The sequence below is a fragment of the Periplaneta americana genome, chromosome 1, assembly GCF_040183065.1.
Source record: "Periplaneta americana isolate PAMFEO1 chromosome 1, P.americana_PAMFEO1_priV1, whole genome shotgun sequence".
NCBI lineage: Eukaryota > Metazoa > Arthropoda > Insecta > Blattodea > Blattidae > Periplaneta > Periplaneta americana.
Window position 1 is genome coordinate 51,663,062 of NC_091117.1, and position 20,179 is coordinate 51,683,240.

At 36.7% G+C, this 20,179-nt stretch overlaps 1 protein-coding gene across 1 annotated transcript; it reads left to right on the forward strand.

Moving 5' to 3' along the window:
• Nucleotides 1-1,084: 1,084 nt before the first annotated feature.
• Nucleotides 1,085-19,874, forward strand: LOC138695209 (retinol dehydrogenase 11-like). Its single transcript, XM_069819672.1, has 8 exons — nucleotides 1,085-1,233; nucleotides 6,859-6,951; nucleotides 9,765-9,857; nucleotides 12,082-12,318; nucleotides 13,584-13,769; nucleotides 14,953-15,062; nucleotides 16,348-16,437; nucleotides 19,494-19,874. The coding sequence occupies exons 1-8, from the start codon at nucleotides 1,182-1,184 to the stop codon at nucleotides 19,596-19,598; spliced, it is 966 nt and encodes a 321-aa protein (XP_069675773.1). The 5' UTR covers nucleotides 1,085-1,181; the 3' UTR covers nucleotides 19,599-19,874.
• The last annotated feature ends 305 nt before the right edge of the window (nucleotides 19,875-20,179 follow it).

Consider the following 20,179-nt stretch of genomic DNA (forward strand, 5'->3'; position numbering starts at 1 on the left):
TTATTCTTTTTTAAAATCACCTTCCTCTTTATTTTTTATGTTGTTATTTTATTTGAAACCGCCTCCCTCTTTACTTTCTATTTTTTTAATTGCCCTCTTCTTTACTTTTTATTTTGTTTTATTATCAAAACACCTCTGTCTTTACATTTTTTTGCTATTTCATTTTTTCAAACCACCTCGTCTTTACTTTTTATTTTGTTATTTTTTTCAAACCACCTCCCTCTTTACTTTCTTTTATTTTGTTATTTTTTTCAAACCACCACCATTTACTTTCTTTTATTTTGTTATTTTTTTCAAACCACCTCCCTCTTTACTTTCTTTTATTTTGTTTTTTTTTTTCAAACCATCACCCTCTTTACTTTCTTTTATTTTGTTATTTTTTTTCAAACCACTTCCCTCTTCATTTTCTTTTATTTTGTTATTTTTTTCAAACCACCACTCTCTTTACTTTCTTTCATTTTGTTATTTTTTTCAAACCATCTCCTCTTTACGTTTTATTTTGTTATTTTTTTCAAACCACCTCACTCTTTACTTTTTTTTATTTTGCTATTCTTTCAAACCACCTCTCTCTTTACTTTTCAGTTTGTTATCTCTTTATCTTTCTGTGATGCAAGAATTATTGTTGTATTATATTATGTTTCTTCGTAACTTTTTAATACGTTATTGTTTATCCATTTCTTGTAATTTTATTGCTTGTTAGTTATAATGATGAACAATGTAAACATTACATTACAGTAAACTACTGAGACATTCTATGTTGTGCAGTATGGCTCAATTGTGTAATTAAAAATTCTTCGGACGACATTTTGTCATTAACATTTTCGTCTCCATTTTCATCCGAATTCACAGATTATAGGCCGTATGCAGAAATTTTTAGACATCCTATACAGGAATGCGTACAATGAATAGCTACGAAAGTTGCAGGTTCCGAAAATGAATACGTAGAACTTGCCAGAAGTCAACATCATATACGATGAAATGCGTCTGCATTATAGGCTACTAATTTGCTACGCATAACCTTGAAGTGCTTTTCGAGAGTGATCGGTAGCGACCGAATTATCCATTGTCCTTATGTAAATATTCATAACTTTGAAAGCATAATGAACTGGACTCTCATTTGTGCAGCGGTATAGCACGAGTGAACCCCTTTTTGTAACACGACAGACGGAAGAGCAGGAAAAATGATCAGTTTTCCTTTTTTCTGGATTGGATTTATTGGTCTTCTAGCAATAGGTAGGAGATAGAATAAAAATATTAAAATACATACTAATCTAGTGTTTATCCTATAACAGAATCATTTTCAAGTTCTCAGCTGATGCAAGTTAAAACATTTTGCCTCAAGCTTTCGAAAAGTTAAAATAATATTAATTTCTTTAGTGTCAAAAATAACTCACAATGGTATAGCATGTGAAAAATATGTGTATAGGCGTATGTTTGAGTTAAAATACTATTGCACCTTCAACAGTGAATACCAATAAGTGATACTTGTTCCTACTCCTGTTTTACGAGATTCCCTCCGCGCTTGTTGCTGTGTACGATAACATTAAGACAACTGGATAAACAGAAGACAATTGGATTTACCATGTCTCTAGGTAGGAAATTAAGCTTTCAGCTGTGTCTAGCAATCAGTACAAGTGTGGATTTATTTTTATAGTAATCGTGTGATTGGAGTGGATATTTTTCGATTTACTATGCAACAGTGAGTGTTTATGTTCCTAAAGTACCTATTAATTATGCCCGACAAGTGCAAAGAAGCTTTCAAGAAGATGTCAAAGTCCTTAGTCATCCTACATATTGTTAGAACATTGAGAGAACTGTAAATACAAACTACAGGACAAAAGCATACGAAGCGACTTAAATCCCTAAATGATGTAACATTTGATATAGAACGTGTTTAAGTAAAAGAATATATTTTATATTTATTTTATAGGAAGAGGATGGTTGTAATGCGATATAAAACAAGTGAATTTAAAAAATCCTTTAAATTCCACTTTGAAATGTGAACATACTTGGTATGTCCAAGTAAAAAAACTTAGAAAAGTGGTTTGTACCAACTAGTGCGTCCGTCTGGATTTAGTGTGTTGTTATACTGTAGATATAGCCAAAAGCGTACGTATCAGATATGTTAAAACAATTAGAGTTCCTAAACAGAGACAATAAACAAATGAACTGCTCTCACTCAAGTCTCAAAAACTTATTTGGCAAACCAGATAGTTTGTGGCCATAAACACTATACGTTCGTCAGTTCGAAATCTGAAAGAATTCTTATTCTATTTTTCTTTAATCTGTAGATACTTTCAAATTTTCGGTATAAAAATGTGAGGTATTGTATAGTACTTTAGGGGTTAGATACAGCTTACAGCAGTAATTTTTTTGGAAATATTCAACATTTTTCCCTCCATTACTGTATCTTGTACAATAATGAAAATTGGTATGTGTAAAACACTGTCCTTCTGCTATATGAAAAAAATATTTTTACGATTTAAGAACATTATTTATATTTTTTAAAATTCAAAATGGTGCCAGTTTACTGTGCAGTGATGAAACGTTTCACTCATAACTCATAAACTTGTTAACTTTTTCATATTCTCTCTCTTTTATTTTATTGCTAAAACTCATGTTTACAATATCATGCTCTTTCAACTACATTCCTTAATAAATAATATTTGTTTATTTTGTGTTAGAAGAAAATACTGATATTTGATCATTTTAAATGAATTTATTTTTTATCAGACAATCTATCAAAGGTAGAGAAGTGATTTTTCCATCATATTGTAGATATGACATGCATAAATATACTCAAAAAATTTCAGCACATAATGTTGGGTAGTTTTTGAGTTATGTGGGAAACGTTTCATCACTGCACAGTGAACTGAATTAAAAAAATATATAAATAATTTTTTTAAATCGTAAAAATAATTTTTTCATCTAGCAGAAGGACAGTGTTTTACACATACTAATTTTCATTATTGTACAAGATAAAGTAATGAATGTTTTAGCAGGTACGAGTCAATATGTCTCCAGCGACTATATTATGTACAAAGGATAGGCCTAATTCCAACACATAGGGACAAACTTCGGGAGATGAAGTCTACAGCGTTAGCAGAACTCTAGAACGTCCGCTTTCCACGCTGGTAAACCAGATTCAAATTCCGGTGGGTCCACGTGGAATTTGTGGTGGGCGAAGACGGTGTTAGGTGATGGGTTTTCGCGGGGTACTCCCGTTTCCTCTACTAACATCCCACCACTGGTCCATTAATAATCATAATCACACTGGTGCGCTGTATATCATCTCCACTAAAGCACCAAGATTAACGCTCTGAGGAAAAGTCTACAGATTGGTGTGTTCTCCCTAAATGGATGGAAAAGTGAAATATTCGCCATTGCAAAAAAAATTATGTGAAGTAATTTCTAGTGCTATTTTAATATATTATGTACCAAAAGTACCTGTACCGAGATAGTTCGCAACATTGTTGTTCTCGGTGTCAGTTCTTATCATCCAAAGTGACAGTGAAACGTGTCTACATATCGTGTCGTGTGTCTGTACCATTGACAGTAAGACGAGGTTTGTGACTGATACATAATTGAGCTCCAGCACACTTCTGTGTTACCGTTTGATAGTATCTTAACAACACTTTTCCAGCCAGATGGATCGGTAGAGAAAGTCCTTTCGCATGTTCCGCCCGATCGTCGGACAACGCCTCGGACCTAAATCTCCTCGATTTTTCTGCGTGTGCTAGTGCTATGAACATAATATATCCCCAAATGCATTTGTTCTGAGATATATTGCAACACAATTGTTTACGAGTCAGTTTTTATAAAGCGATCATAACGCATATCCAAATCTACTACACCGAATAGTTTATTGGTAATTTAGATGACTATTCATTACAGCTAGACCGGCAGCATACTTCATCGGACATTCTGTCTAAAACAGGACGATTCTGTCTCGGACCTTTCGATTTGACGGTGATTACACTCATTCTTATGAGTAGAGCTAAGAAGTTGGTACCAAAACTATTAAGTTGTGTGAGCTTTGACTATATCTCTACCGAATGAACAGTAGTAAGGGAGCTCTAAATGTAAAAAAACACGTAGTCGGGTGATAAGTAAATTTGTCTTTGTGCCAATGGTCCATGGCCATAGAACAAGAAACACAATAAGCAAATAATATGAAAATACATTAATTTTATTGTCAATTAGAACATTCGCAATTTTCAGTCTAAAATAATCTACGTATAAAAATAAGAACTCGAATACACAGTGATATGTCTCAAGACTTGTTAAATAGTTAATAATGTACATTTTCAGTTTATCAAAATAAATATTCCTATATTCAGAAACACTATTAATACACAAGAAGTGACTGAAGCAAATCTGCAACATGATAAAGTATTCCTTACTAGTCTATATCAAGTGAACAATAGTTTAGTGAATATAGTAGTGCTTATCGCATTTGGCACATCATGTTACAACCCATAATTCTTTTCAAGAATATTTTTCATATTTGCTTTAATGACTATTGGGATTTCTGTGGATTGGTAAATATACTTGAACAATATTATTCTTTCACATATCTCACGGTTTCAGTAATTTCCACATTTCTTGACTACAGTAGAATGACTGTTATAGACAACTCAATTGTTTGAAGAGATATTACAACATACCAGCATTATACATTTATCGAAAATAATTATGTATACTTGACTTAGGTTTTGAAGAAGACGGTTTCTCATCATTGAGAAAGACAGGTATTTCACGTGTTTTTTTTTCATAGCGCAGTGTTTCTGAACTACTATTCGTTTTGTAGATTAAACTTCCACATTACATAATTTCCAGTAACCGACGCGCTCTTTAAAACTTGTTAACTAACCAAATTCCAATAAAGTGTTTCTCCATTTGTTACTATGATTACCACCAAGTTCTTGAAGTATTGCATTCAACTTCTTGTGATTGGAGGATTTAACTTCTGTCTCTTTGAAAACCGCTCATTAACTAACTACACAACCTCACTGCGAACGTTAGTACATCATTAAACTGTTTCCCTACTGTGCATGTTATTGTAGTGACTCAAACCATTCACCCATAGTTGTGGATATACTGTGAGCTGTTTATATTAATAGAGTATAGTATGGTAGTGCAATAGACCTATAGGTCTGCTCCACTCAACCTGAAAGCAATGTTTTGGCACGAACTTCCTAAGATTGCTTATGAGGCTGCAGTATATTGCATCGGACAAGTGTCCGATGCAGTATGCTGCAGCCTTACAAGAATGCGCATAATCACTGTCACATCGAACAGTCCGAGACAAAACCGTCCTGTCTGAGACAGAATGTCCGATGCAGTATGCTGCAGCCTTACAAGAATGCGCATAATCACCGTCACATCGAACGGTCCGAGACAAAACCGTCCTGTCTGAGACAGAATGTCCGATGCAGTATGCTGCAGCCTTACAAGAATGCGCATAATCACCGTCACATCGAACGGCCCGAGACAAAACCGTCCTGTCTGAGACAGAATGTCCGATGAAGTATGCTGCAACCTTACAAGAATGCGCATAATCACCGTCACATCGAACGGCCCGACAAAACCGTCCTGTCTGAGACAGAATGTCCGATGCAGTATGCTGCAGCCTTACAAGAATGCGCATAATCACCGTCACATCGAACGGTCCGAGACAAAACCGTCCTGTCTGAGACAGAATGTCCGATGCAGTATGCTGCAGCCTTACAAGAATGCGCATAATCACCGTCACATCGAACGGTCCGAGACAAAACCGTCCTGTCTGAGACAGAATGTCCGATGCAGTATGCTGCAGCCTTACAAGAATGCGCATAATCACCGTCACATCGAATGGTCCGAGACAAAACCGTCCTGTCTGAGACAGAATGTCCGATGCAGTATGCTGCAGCCTTACAAGAATGCGCATAATCACCGTCACATCGAACGGTCTGAGACAAAACCGTCTTATCTGAGACAGAATGTCCGATGCAATATGCTGCAGCCTCATAAGAATGCGTGTAATCACCGTCACATCGAACGGTCCGAGACAAAACCGTCCTGTCCGAGACAGAATGCCCGATGCAGTATGCTGCCGGCCTTACAATACAGAATGTAGGAAAGCAATGATTTACCCTTATTAGTGCATATTATATAGATTGAAACAATTAAGACATAATATTTTAAAAATATATTCACTTGTGAACTCAGCTGAGGCTTTCCCGCGCATGCGCAATTCCGCTTATCCGACAGAAAATTCCAGCCGGTCATTTGGCGGGGGATCACCGTACAAATGAGAAAAATGGTAACATTTTGACATGAAAAGCTTACTCTGACATTACTCGTGCTACCATGGAAACAGAATTGAGGGGATCAGAAGCAAAGTGATATAAGTGGGCTTAAGTTATTTTTGAGAAAATGTGATTGAAAGTACCTAAGCTTTCGTAAATTCCGTGATTTTTTTTATTTCAATATTAGTGTGTGATGTGATTAAAAGATATATCCACCTACCACTTAAATTTTAATGTTTTAGCTTGCCCTGGATGCACCTAACTCATGTTCTTAGAAATGTCACTTGTACCCCTTTGCTTCTGATCCCCTCAATTGTAAGTAGTTTTTCACGCTGTCCATCTCGCCTCATTCTCAATTTAATGGACCTCGAAGTTATACGGAGTAAATGGGTTAAGTGAAAACATGAATATCAAATAAAATAGGCTACACTACAGTGATGAAGAAATCACCTGTAGGTCTACATATTGTATTTTATTACTTTAAGTTGAGTATATACGTTTTACGCAATCACTGGGATTTTCTTAAATTCCCTGCCATTTTTATAATACAGTTTCTGTTTTTTCGCAGTGCTGAAATTGTACATCAAAGCAACAAGTGTTAGAAACCTGAGTATATCTCGATTATTCAGGTCTACCGCTATTGTTACTGGAGCTACTTCTGGTATGTACTGATCTACCAATTTACTTATTAATTATAGCTTTTTCCCTCGATGAATGAGTGAGTCTTAAACCTAGATTACCAGCATTCTTACCGAGCCTAAAAAATGAGGTTTAGAAGGCAGTGTGTTGTTCCCCCCCCCCTCAAATCATGCTTGCTATCAGCGTATTCCCAATCTCGGCGTTGAACAATCAGATGGCATCACGGTGTTCAGCGTTTCAGCGATGATGTCACTGATGCTCCAGCGCTGTAGCAGCGTTTCTACTAGCTTGTGGAGATGGTGGCTGTGTCCATCAGTAGACTTCTGCGTTTGGTTACTTTGAATACAAGTTAGGTGTACGACGATCATACTAGCTTCGTACGGAAAGCAAGTCGCAAGTCAACAGTTCACGCTCCAGTGAACCAAGCTGTCTTCCTGCATGCATCTGTACTGTATGTCTACATCTGTTTATTCGTGTACCTGTGTGTAAGTCGGTGAACAACAGGAATAGCCACTTGGATTTAATAACAACAGTAACGAAGTATGTAGCTCATATGCAATAAAAGTTAACTTTTAATAGAGATAGACGAAACTAAAAAAAATAATAATAATAATCAGGAGCCACCACATTTCATCCAGACATGCAATGAGGATACCACTTGAGCTAAGATAAAGATACATTTATTGAGATATATTAAACAATATTAAATATCTATGCAATGCAAACACACGCTTTCAGAGACGCTCTGCAGCTCTGTAGGACAATATCTTGAGATGCGCAACAAATGTAACTATATTAATTAAAAAAGCGCATTCGAATTTCTTCCTACAATCGCTTTTGTTAACATTATGTATTAGTCCTAGTGACATAAGAGAAGTCTAAGTCTTAAAAAATGTTGACCTCAATAAACAATTCAGGCGCCACATACAATTTTTAGCCGCCATGGCTACCTGGCGCACGGAATGTATCTTTTTTCTTTTAAATAAGTAAAACACAACTACTAGGGTTGGATAAAAAGTAATGGCAACAGTTCGATATTTCTGACATGGCTTTATTCACAGGGGTACAACATTTACGTACCTTCTATATAGTCGCCCCCCTTATTTATTTCCTTTTGCCAAATGTTTGGAAGGCGTCGTACACCATCAGCGCGTCCATCTTTGTTGATGTTCCGTATTGACCGCCCTAAAGCACGGATAAGTTCATCTCTGGTATTGTACCGGGTCCCTCGCAGTGGTTCTTTCACTTTGGTGAAAAGATCGTAATCGCATGGATCATATCGGGTGAGTACGGTGGATGTTCCAGTAGTCCGCGTTTTCCGTCTGCCTTGGAGGTACAGCGTGGTGCAGTATTACCCCATCAATGTCATACGCCACATCTCCTGCACAGCACTTTGTGTAGGGCGCACTTTCTTTGGACGAGGAGAACCGGGATGCTTCCATTCATTTGATTGGCGTTTCAAGTTTGGTTCATACGAGCGAGTCCAGGTTTCGTCCATAGCGACGATTCGTCCAAGAAAGTAGTCACCTTCCCTTTGGTACCGGTGCAACAAGGCCTTCCCGGAACGCTTTAACCCATCGTGCAACTGTGCGATATGGCAACACTACATCGCCACATGCTTCACGCAGTCCCTGAAAACATTCTTGTGCACTATGACATCGTGCCATTTCAATTTTGATCCAGGAACGTTGCTCTAGTTTTGTAAGGATGGTCTTAGGGCGCTCGAACTATTCCTATGAAAGTAAACGTTCTACACACTGCAGTAGATTGACAGAGTACTGTCGCCGCTGGCTGCACTAACTCATCTAACAGTCCTTGTTCATGTCCACACAGCTGGCAGCTCTCGAACGCACCATCGTCACGTGACAGCAGTGTTGCCATTACTTTTTAACCAACCTATGTAGATACTTTAGATATACCTAATGAAAGATTGGAATTAACAAATGAAAAAATATAAATTTCAACACAACTTACAATGAAACACATTATGAGTGCGTACTTTATGAGTCTCTACAAATTACAGTAATTGACTGTAAACATTTTAAGTGTTACAAATGAACAAGTTTTGCTCCTTTCTAATAAAATACATTTTCTTCTTTTCTAATGACGTTCTAGCTACCAAATTCTTCTATTGTAGTACTCATTTCCAACCTTTTACCCTAGATCATATATACCCCAGATAGGTCGGCCTTATAGGCTTTGATCTTAACAACTTTTGTCAGGTTTACTACGCTGCCATCTAGTTGTTACATAAGGAGTCACGTCATAATTCCCATTTGAATTGCATTAGCGACTGTACTACCATCTCGTGTTCGTTTACGGCGGACGAGTGGCGATCCTGGCGGTTGTTCTCTTCAAAGTGCAAACGATTTTGACATAGCGATGACCTATCTGTTATATATATGATCTAGGCTTTTACATAATTTTAAATTCTGTAGCGGAATGTAGCGGAATTTCGTTAGGACCGTAGCGACAATTCGACTTTTCGTGTCGGTATCACTGGGTGCCACCAAAATTGTGTCGTCGGCTTAATGCAAACAATTAAGAAATTAAGAAAACCACACACTGTGTCTTGCGCCGAGCTTAGAGAAAAAAAACTAATTGAAAAAATCCAACGAGTTGCCAGTCAAAAGCAACGTGGTGGCTGGGTAAGAATGCCGATAACTTAAGTTTGAATCGCTTTGTAGTATTGGTATCTATTTTTATTGTTTTCCTGTGTAATAATTTGAATTTATTGACCAAATTTGGCATGCCTAATCATTTTTACTGCATTTCGTAGTAAATTTAAGAGTCGTGAAATTCGCAGTCTTCATTACAACATTTTTTATGTTTCAGGAATTGGAAAGGAGATTGCATTCGGTTTGGCATTTAGAGGAGCTAAAGTAATACTTGCCTGCAGAAATCTGGAAAAAGGGAGAAAAATTCGAGGTACTTTGTCTCATTTTGCTGTCTATATAACTATGTTCTTGTTTAGTCAACTGTACGAAGACAGTTCTGAACCTCACAAGTGATATATGAACAAGGCACCGCTTATGAGGCAACTAGGCCAGGAGATAATGGGGTAGGGTGGCCAGTTCCTTTCCCCTCTATTGCATACATCGCCGATTAGCTACATATTACACTAGTCAGACTTCAGATTCATACAAACAATTGTTCTCCCTCTGACACATATCGTCAAGTGAGGTGTATGTACTGCATGATAATAGACGTATATATCAGCCAAAAACTCAGAGGCAATATAACTATGACCCAAGTAAATTTTAATATTTGAAATGCTCAATGACAGTACCAATTATAAGCTTTATACAGAATTTAGAAAAAAACGACGCATGAAGTCGTACTACTAAAATAATTCATTCAAGTAATGGTAGCCCGACTTCAGTTAGATCATAAATGCAACGTACCGGTGTAGATTTTTTAGATAGAACTATGGTGCATCATTCTCGGGACTAGGTATGGAGGGGTGTAAAGGCTGGTTCACAATAAACCGGGAACAAAAACGACAACAAAAACGAGAACGGAAATAATGTTAAAATGAATATATTTAAATGTGAGCATTCACAATAGTTAATTGTGAATACTCACATTTAAATGCATTTATTTTAACAATATTTCCGTTCTCGTTCTCGTTGTCGTTTTTGTTCCCGGTTTATTGTGAACCAGCCTTAACTTGGGAATTGACAGTAACGAAAAAAATGCAACATCCACTTGCCGTCAGGAAAGGGAAGAAATGGAGACCAAGAGACGAAGATATGGAGAACATAAGGAGAACAAGGGGAACACACGGAGGACAAGCAGAAGACAAGAAGGGGAAGACAATTATAACAAGAGAAACAAAAGGAAAAGAAGAAGAACAACAACAAGGAGAATACAAAGAGAGCAAGGAGAATCCAAAGAGAACAAGGGGAATACACGCAGAACAAGGGAAACACAACGAGAACAATGAAACATAAGGATAGCAAGGAGAATACAAGGATAACAAGGGGAATACAAGGATAACAAGGGGAATACAAGGAGAAAAAAAGGAATCCAGGGAGAATAAGGAGAAAGCGAAAGGAATATAAGGAAAACAAGGTGAATTGAAGGAGAACCAGGGGAATAAAAGAAAAAATAAGGGCAATACAAAGAGAACAAGGGCAATACAAAGAGAACAAGAGGAAAATAAAGAGAACAAGAGGAAAACAAAGAGAACAAGGGGAATACAAAGAGAACAAGGGGAAATACAAAGAGAACAGGGGGAATACAAAGAGAACAAGGGGAATACAAGGGGAACGAGGGAAATGCAAGAACGAAAGGAATGCAAAGAGAACGAGGGGAAATGCGAGGACGAGGAGATTGCAAGGAGAACGAGGGGACTGCCAGGAGAACCAGGGGAATACAAAGAGAACAAGGGTAATACAAAGAGAACAAGGGTAATACAAAGAGAACAAGGGTAATATAAAAAGAACAAGGGTAATACAAAGAGAACAAGGATAATACAAAGAGAACAAGAGTAATACAAAGAGAACAAGGGTAATATAAAGAGAACAAGGGCAATATAAAGAGAACAAGGACAATATAAAGAGAACAAGGGTAATACAAAGAGAACAAGGGTAATATAAAGAGAACAAGGGTAATACAAAGAGAACAAGGGTAATATAAAGAGAACAAGGGTAATATAAAGAGACCAAGGGTAATGCAAAGAGAACAAGGGTAATAAAAAAAGAACAAGAGGAAAATAAAGAGAAGGGAAATACAAAGAGAGCAAGGGGAATACAAGGAGAACAAAGGGAATAGAAGGAGAACAAGGGGAATACAATGAGAACAGGGAGAATACAAAGAGAATTAGGGGAATACAAGGAGAACTAGGGGAATACGAGGAGAATAAGGGATATACAACGAGAACAAGACAATATAATGTAAACAAAGGAATGAAAGGGAATCAGGAGAATGGGGGGAATATAAGGAGAACAAGGGAATACAAAGTGAACAAGGGGGATAGAGGAGAATAAGGGACATGGATCTACCATGGCAGCAAGGTAAATTTAAGGAGAACAAGGGGAAGACAAGGAAAACAAGTTATACTCTTGCTAATAGGTGGTCACATCCACACGCAGCATAGTAAAGCTATGCATCTGCCGATTTTTTCTTATTTCTTGTTTCTGTTTTGCAGATGAGATAATAGAAGAAAGTGGTAACAAAAACGTGGAAGTCCAGTATTTGGAGCTGACGTCTTTGGATTCAGTACGCAAGTTCGCACAACATGTTATTGCTAATGAACCACATGTGGAAATTCTAGTCAACAACGCGGCAGCTACTGGGCTTGGTAACAAGTGTACAGTTGATGGTCTTCAGATAGGGATGCAAATTAATCATTTTGCACCCTTCCTGCTCACCTGCCTCCTAGTTGGTTAGTCTGTTATTATTTACAATACACAGTATAACATACAGCAGTGGTGATCCTTTGCAGAACGAAAAGTTATATTTGTTCGGATCAAATTTCTGCGCATTTAAAGGACAAAACTAAAATTCTTTCAATCATTTATTAGCATAATACACTTTCCTCTTAAATTAACTGAGCATATTGGGAATTAAATCAATAGCTTTCCCAAAAATGTAATGTTTCATATAAAGCAATTTTTATCTCGAAGAGGAAGCAAATACGAGCAAAACTCTGTATTAAACTTTTTCGTTTGAAATATCTAAAAAAAATAACATTACTTACAATTCAACCTGTATATCCAGGCCGTTATAACCTTGCAACTGATAGCTTTGCTAATATTGGGAGTGAGATAGCAACGTTGTCACACTGGCCACAACGCAACAGCTGACTTAACTTATGGGGAGTTTGCTATTTTGCAGTATTACATTATCTGCCCTTGGAGGGACGCCCATACATGCGGACAAATTCCTTCTCTTACTCGTAAAATTGAAGAGTCCTTCGCAAAAATTCTGACGCCTGACTATTTACGTAATGGATTCTCACTACGGAGTTATTTTCTGAACGATGTCATTTTACAGCAGAACTACGAATTATTTGTAACTTTATAATACTAACAGACGAATTACGTAGGTAGTAGTAACGTAGCAAATTGATAACACAGCAACGCTCCGCATAGCAGCAGCAGCTGATAAAAATGCTACGTTGTGGTTGGTTCAATGCACAACGCTCAACTTTTTCATAGGAAGGGTTATCAACGGAAATAACTGTGAAGTGCAAGATTACAACGCCCTGGGTATAGGTAACAATAATTATAGGGTAGGAAAGGTTGGCAATAATGTGATACTAATAATATTATGATGGTTCTTTTTGAGAATTTTTTACAATTTTACTGAGCGAAAGGAAGATCGGTTTTTTGCGTCAACGTATTAAGGGAATGTTCGTGGACAACTTTCTGCACAAAACCGGTCCTTCTCTCGCTCAGTAAAATTGTAATAAATTCTCAAAAAGTACTATTATAATATTATTAGTATCACAACATTACCAATATTTACCCTACATTCTAATATTTAGGTACAGTACCTTGATTCTATTTGACGAAATCATAAAATGTTGTAGTGTTTTCAGTCGTGATATCACTTTAATTCAATCATATGCACCATTTTAGAATCGTGATTGTCTGAAATGTGTAATTATTACAAAGTGAGTGCCTAAACCTTGTATCTTTGTTCTAGGAAAGATGAAAAAATCAGAACATGCTAGAATTCTGATGATCACATCCTTGCTGCACCACTGTGCAAAATTCGATATCGACAATATTAATTGCGAAAAGAGTTTTAGTGAAAGTCAAGTTTATTTCTGCAGCAAATTATTAAATATTATTGTGGCCAACGTGTTGGCCAAAAAACTACGAGGAACAGGTAAGAAATTAATGTCCTGAAAGGTGACATTTGTATGTGTACACCTAAAAGTAAAATTTCGGTTGCCCATTAAGTGTGTGCACTTCTGAATTCTGGTGAAACATTTTAATTTTTACCAATGTTTAATTTTCCCTCCAAAGAATAATTTTGTCTATGAGAAATATTTGTGCAACATTTCATTTTATTATTCGAATTGTAGGTGATCTGAATATCACTTTTTTAAGATTGTAAGCTAACCTGATCGTCAGATAGTTACATTCAAATGCAATTTCCGAAATATAATTTTTTACATTTTTTTTTTATTATTTAGGAAGTCAGATTTCTCAAAAACTAAGTAAGATGATGCAATGACATTTTTATCATATATTTTAAACACTGCATTCTATGGAAATGTGCATTACTTTTTATGTCACTTGAAAAATACAGCCGGTATAATTGCAGTACGTAAATATTAAATTGTTTTATGCTCGACCATGCCGAAATGTAGTAATTATACACCTGGTAGCAGCCCTTTAATGGACCTCATTAAAGTACACCTATTCATTAAAGTTCAGGTGTTCCACCAATCAGAAAACACCATTGTAGCAATATGAAAGCGCAAGTATCGATTATTCTCGGATATGCAATCGAAAGACAACTAGCGAAACGTCACGGAGGCTGGAAATCCAATATTGTCGCAGAAGGTTATGTCCTGTTACTATAATAATTAGCGTTAATTGTAAATAATATTCAAATAAATTCAATTTGTCATCTCGTTTTTCAATGTCTAAATCAATTTCAAGGTTATACCCAGATTAATCTTTATTTTACTCTCTAGATTATATCAAGGTCAATGACATTTGTTTCTAGGAAAAAATAAATACTTTCGCGTCTGCGCACATCTCAAAATTTACGAGATATTGCATAAGGTCAGTTCCGCTCCCCAGTCAGATAAGAATAACATGAATACTTATTAATAATTTCAAGTTAGAAATATGGTCGAGCATAAAAAGTCGTATGAAACTTGCCTATAATGGTAATTGAGGCGCTCGTATGAGAATTATGAAACTCGCTTGCGCTCGTTTCATAAACATACTCGCGTCTTAATTACTACCATTATAGCCTTGTTGCATAATGTACTATTATGTTATAATTATAGTAACTAGTCTCTATATGCTTACTCTAATAAGACTTATATCTGCAGGTGTCACAGTAAACAGCGTCCATCCTGGTTTGGTTTATTCACCAATTTGGAAACATTTACCAATCTTACTCCGACCAATCTTTCAATTGTTCTTGGTGTTATTTTTCAAGGTTAGTAAACTGCATTAATATACCGACAAGCGATCTGTTAATAAACCATCCATTCAAACTACGTGTATAATAGACATAAAAATATAGAAAAAAAACAGCTGTCCGTACTAACAATGTCTGTCTGTCTGTCTATTTATTTATTTATTTGTTTGTTTATATATATATTTATTTATTTATTTATTTATTTATTTATTTGGCTGGAGTGAGTTACAATGTTTAATGACAGCATTGACATCCGGTCACATAGCTATCACTCACTTATCAACGTACAATTTATTTATCATCCTATTACTAGTAAAACCAGTTAAGATCAGTAACACAAGTTTTGTAAAAACAGAAATTAAAACTTTATTAATGCAAGAAAAATCATAATAAATTCTTCAAATAAAGTAATTGGTTTGTTGCCTGCATGCAACATTTCGGACTTATTTCATTGTAGTAGACTACAGAGCACGGAAAGACAAGTCGGGGACTGTACTTAAGTTATTTTACAAAAAAGTGGACTTAATCGGCTTTACTAGTAATAGGACGATATATACAAAGGTAGACCTTCTTACATTATATGCACACATATATTTTTAAATATATTTTACATATCTTTTAATTTATTTATTTCCCTCATTCATTTTTCTCTTACTTTCTAAAGGTATGTTCCTAAGGATTTTATTATCTGTTCATTTGTAATTCTTGATAGCGTATTGTATATCTGCCGCTGCGAGAATGATGCAGCCGAGTGTAACTGGAATGCCATGACCGCACTGGTAGAAAAGATGGGTGGGGTAAGAAAGCAGTCGCTCTGAGGAGCTACAGTTCTGCAGGTCTGTACTAGACTGTGGTATAACCTAATCGAGGCGAGTGGGAACGCGGGCGTAATGTGAACTATCGTGATGAGTTGACGCTATACGAACGCAGGAGAAGTACAAGTGGCGCTCCGGGCTGCAGGACTCCACTGTTATTGGTCAAGTAATACTAACAGTAAGACTTCCTTTCCCTCTATACTACGATACCACCATTAGGGTGAAGGAAACTTTATACAGTTACGACATGTCGAAGGTATGAAGTGTCACAACACGGTTAAAAAAACTCATTTTCCGTTCACAAGAAAATTATTATTTTCGGAATAGGTTAACAAAATGATGGAAGGCAATAAAAAATAAATTACAAATATAGCCCAAACAATCTAAACGCAGTTGAGCACGATAGGTCATGCTTATGGAAGTAGAACAGATCATTAAAATAACAAATTCCCCAGACTTAGGAAAACGTCTGTTTCTTTTCATTTCAGGATGCACAAGAAGCTTCACAGACTCCCATATTTGTCGCTTGCCATAAACAGCTGGACAATGTAACGGGAAAATTTTTCGCCGAATGTGAGGTGAGATTTATATTGGCAAACAGTAGCTTCAAATAGTGTGTTCATTGAAAAAAAAAATCAGTCTATATTAAAGGAAATGACATTCAAACAATCATTCATAAACACAGCTGCATGAAATTAATGAAAATAAGAACTTAAGACGTCACGGTCACCGTTATCACAATCACTGTGATCAGAATTTATTACACATTTCACAGTTACGGAGCTAGAAGATTACACTGGCACTGACAGCATTTTTTTTTTTTCGTAGATAACTGTATTTTGTTTGAAATTCTGAAACTCGCGAGAAATGATAAAATAATTAAAGTTGTCTTTAAAGATGCATTATTTCAGCGTTTATCAGTTTATTCGGTCTTAGAGAAAAAAATAGACTTTGTTATCACCAGTATGTACGGTAGTGGCAAAAAAACCGGACCGACCCTTGTAGCTGATACAAAAGAATCCTGTGCTGTGTATTGTGTCAAACTGTGGTAATTTCAATATGGATAGTGAAGCCAGAGGTATGTACTGCCATTTAATGTAAAAATACGCAGTTATCTTTGCCGAATAGAGGTAGAAATGTAATACTGATGCCAGATGAAAATAAAACTCTCAACATTTTTTCGTCTGTAAGTTTGAGGCACTGAAGGAAACAAAAGACGGTAAGAATCGAATAAATGCAATCATTTTCATTGTTACAATTAATTATACAAGATGGATGCGTTTTGTGACTAGCAAAATTTTAATCTGTGACTCTGAAATCAGCTACAAGGGTCGGTCCGGTTTTTTTTGTCACTACTGTACATACAGGGTGTAACTGAAATGTATGTCAAAACTTCAGGGACATATTCCTCTCATAGAAAGAATGTAAAAATAGTATATGGACATTGGTTCGGAAACGCTTTATTTCCTTATTACAGTCATTTTTTCTACAACTCTGCTTACATTGATGCGATACATTATGAAATAAAAATAGCATACCACATGGAAATATCAATGTTTGTGGTGCGTTCTGGTGGGACCTCATGTTCTTCAACCCAGGCTCAACTGAGAAAGATACGAAGAGTTCTGATCTTCTAAATGGAACCCCGGAGTAAGACGAAGACAGTCTTCGAGTCCGTATTTTGGAAGGCTGCGAGACAAAACGGCATTCTGCAGGGAACATCAGCGCATCCAAGATTCAATGCGACGATGGGTTGGTGCATGTATTCATGCTAACGGGTACCATCTTGAACAATTTCTGTCAGACAGATTTTCATATGGTATGCTATTTTTATTTCATAATCAGGCTTCGGCCTAGGGACACAGGGTAACCAGTATGAGATTTAGAGTACACGGAGTATAAATGACGTCATGACCCATGTGAAGGGGTGACTGCATCCGACAGGTGGGTTCGTAATGTGCATTACCGTTGTGTGTATTGCTGCTTGGCTGCGGTACGTGTAACAGGCTTCGGCGTAAGGACACCTGATTGAAGGTTACAACTCACATTAATACTTTAATGGTAGACATTTATTGTCTACACTAGGAATGTACTGTATATACTGCATCTGTACAGAGTGAAATATATTTTGTGCCGTACTATGACGGACTGTTTACATGTTGAGACACGGCGAGCTCCATCTCCAACTCCACTCGCTCAAAACAACACTATCGTCCGTGCGTTCTGAACTTCATGAGTTTCTGTGCCCAGGACCGAGGCCTGTTCATAATGCACCGCATCATACAATGTAAGGAGAGTTATATGAAAAGGGCTGTAATAAGGAAAGAAAGCGTTTTCGGATCAATGTTCATATAACATTTTTACATCCCTTATATTAGAGGAATATGCCCTAAAGTATATATATATATATTAGTTACATTCTGTATTTTTGTTTGTGTGTATTTATTAGGTAGTCTCACTAGTAATGTCGGTTTTTTAAGTTTGGTGTTTGTAAGATTTTAATGATTTTCTGTAGTTGGGTAATGCAATTTGCAGGACGCTATGATTATTATCGTATGTTAACAATAATCAATTGTTAATGCAAAGGATATAAAATGAGATAAGAGTCCTCCCAAAGCACTTCCGGAAACATTATAAAATTGCTCCACGGTTCGGAGAATATTTGAAATCGAGGGTGAAGTTGTCGTGTTGTGAGAGTGTAGCACAAAGATGATTCCAGTGTCTCAATTTTGGAAAAGCATACATTAAAGATTTACAACCTCCTGGAATAGGCCTACCTGAATATAGAGGATTGTGAGAAAATCCCCAAAAAAGTATTCGTAGTTTGTCAGAATTTGGTGCTTCAAAATATACAATACATAGCCACATTAAGGCGCTTAGAAAATCATATAGAAGTTGTAGATATGTACCTGAACGACACTTGAACGGGCTCAATGCAGAGAGAATATCTGTCGTCAGTTGACCGCTAATCCCATAGATGATAGATTTATCAGAGGAATTGTCACAAGTGATGAAAAATGGGTACATTACCCAATCCTGACACCTCGAAAACAGTGACTCGATTCCCATCAATCTATCAAAGTCATCGTTAAACAAAATCGTTTCGACCCCAAAGCAATGTTACCTATAAGTCTAGTGGAAAACTGAAGGCTTGAGTCACTGGGAGTTTGTCCCAAACGGACGTGCAATCGATGCGGATGTCTATTCTTAACAGTAGAACAAGTTCATTAAGTTTTTTGAGAAACAACCACGGAAAAAATCCAGAAGTTGGGAGAAATCGAACTGCTATCACACCCGTCATACAGCCCTGATCTTGCGCCTTCAGATTACACCTGTTTCGATCCATGGCCCACTTCATGCGTGGAAGAAATTTCCAAAATTTCGAAGCTGTTAAAATGGGTATCACCGAAATATTCGCATCAGAAACTGGTACCACCGTGAAATAACACATCTCTCTGAAAGGTGGCTTAAGACCATAGAATCTAAGGGCCTTTGCGTTGAAGATTATATTAATTTCTTGCCACAACACATTCAAAATAAAAATTTTGCTCCAAAATCGGCATTGCTTATGAGATATTATCTGTAATAACGCTATATAAAATAAATGTTAATAATAAAAATTATCTTTCTACAGTTGCTGACGCCTTCGCCAAAAGCAACGAACGACGAACTGAATAAGGCGGTGTGGGAAATGAGTGAAGCTTTGGTCCATCTGAAGCCCGAGGAAAAGGATTTCTAATACAAGACTGATTATATTCGTAACTACACGTTTGCTTTAACGTGCATTATTTGTGAATGATATGGATCATGGCACCTAGTGCTAGACGTGTGTAACTTTGTAATAGGCCTAACTGTCTCCAACGGATAGTGCATGAGCAAAAGTAAAGACACGTTTGTAAACATAAATTACAAATATTATATTTCATTGCCATAATAGTACCTAATGATGAAGAATGTCATCACTGTCAATTGTCCTTAATGTATTATTGTAATAAAATATTTGTGCGCAAAGGCATGGTTCTCAATTTGCTGTTATTTGCCTCGACTCTAGCGTGGCTCACAGATATCGCTAGTGTCGAGAAGCGTAGACAATTTAGTTCGTCAGAGACTATCCAGAGTGCACCACAAGCGGTGATTCTACATTGCACTCGTAATGGATGATGACAGAGAATGGGATGTTGAGAACAATCTTCGGAGATGTCAAATATCTATAGAGTCAGGAGGAGGACAGTTCGAACCTTTCTTGTAACACAGGTAAGACGTACTTGTAGGCCATATATTTTGAAGTTGTTCATAAACAATTTACCCGCTAAACAGCTT

Bases quoted from the DNA above. Each gene is read 5' to 3' on its own strand.
- LOC138695209 (XM_069819672.1), top strand. From the start codon at position 1,182: ATGATCAGTTTTCCTTTTTTCTGGATTGGATTTATTGGTCTTCTAGCA. The intron at 9,858-12,081 runs GTACTTTGTCTC...TCTGTTTTGCAG, and splicing joins AAAAGGGAGAAAAATTCGAG to ATGAGATAATAGAAGAAAGT. The intron at 15,063-16,347 runs GTTAGTAAACTG...TTTTCATTTCAG, and splicing joins TCTTGGTGTTATTTTTCAAG to GATGCACAAGAAGCTTCACA.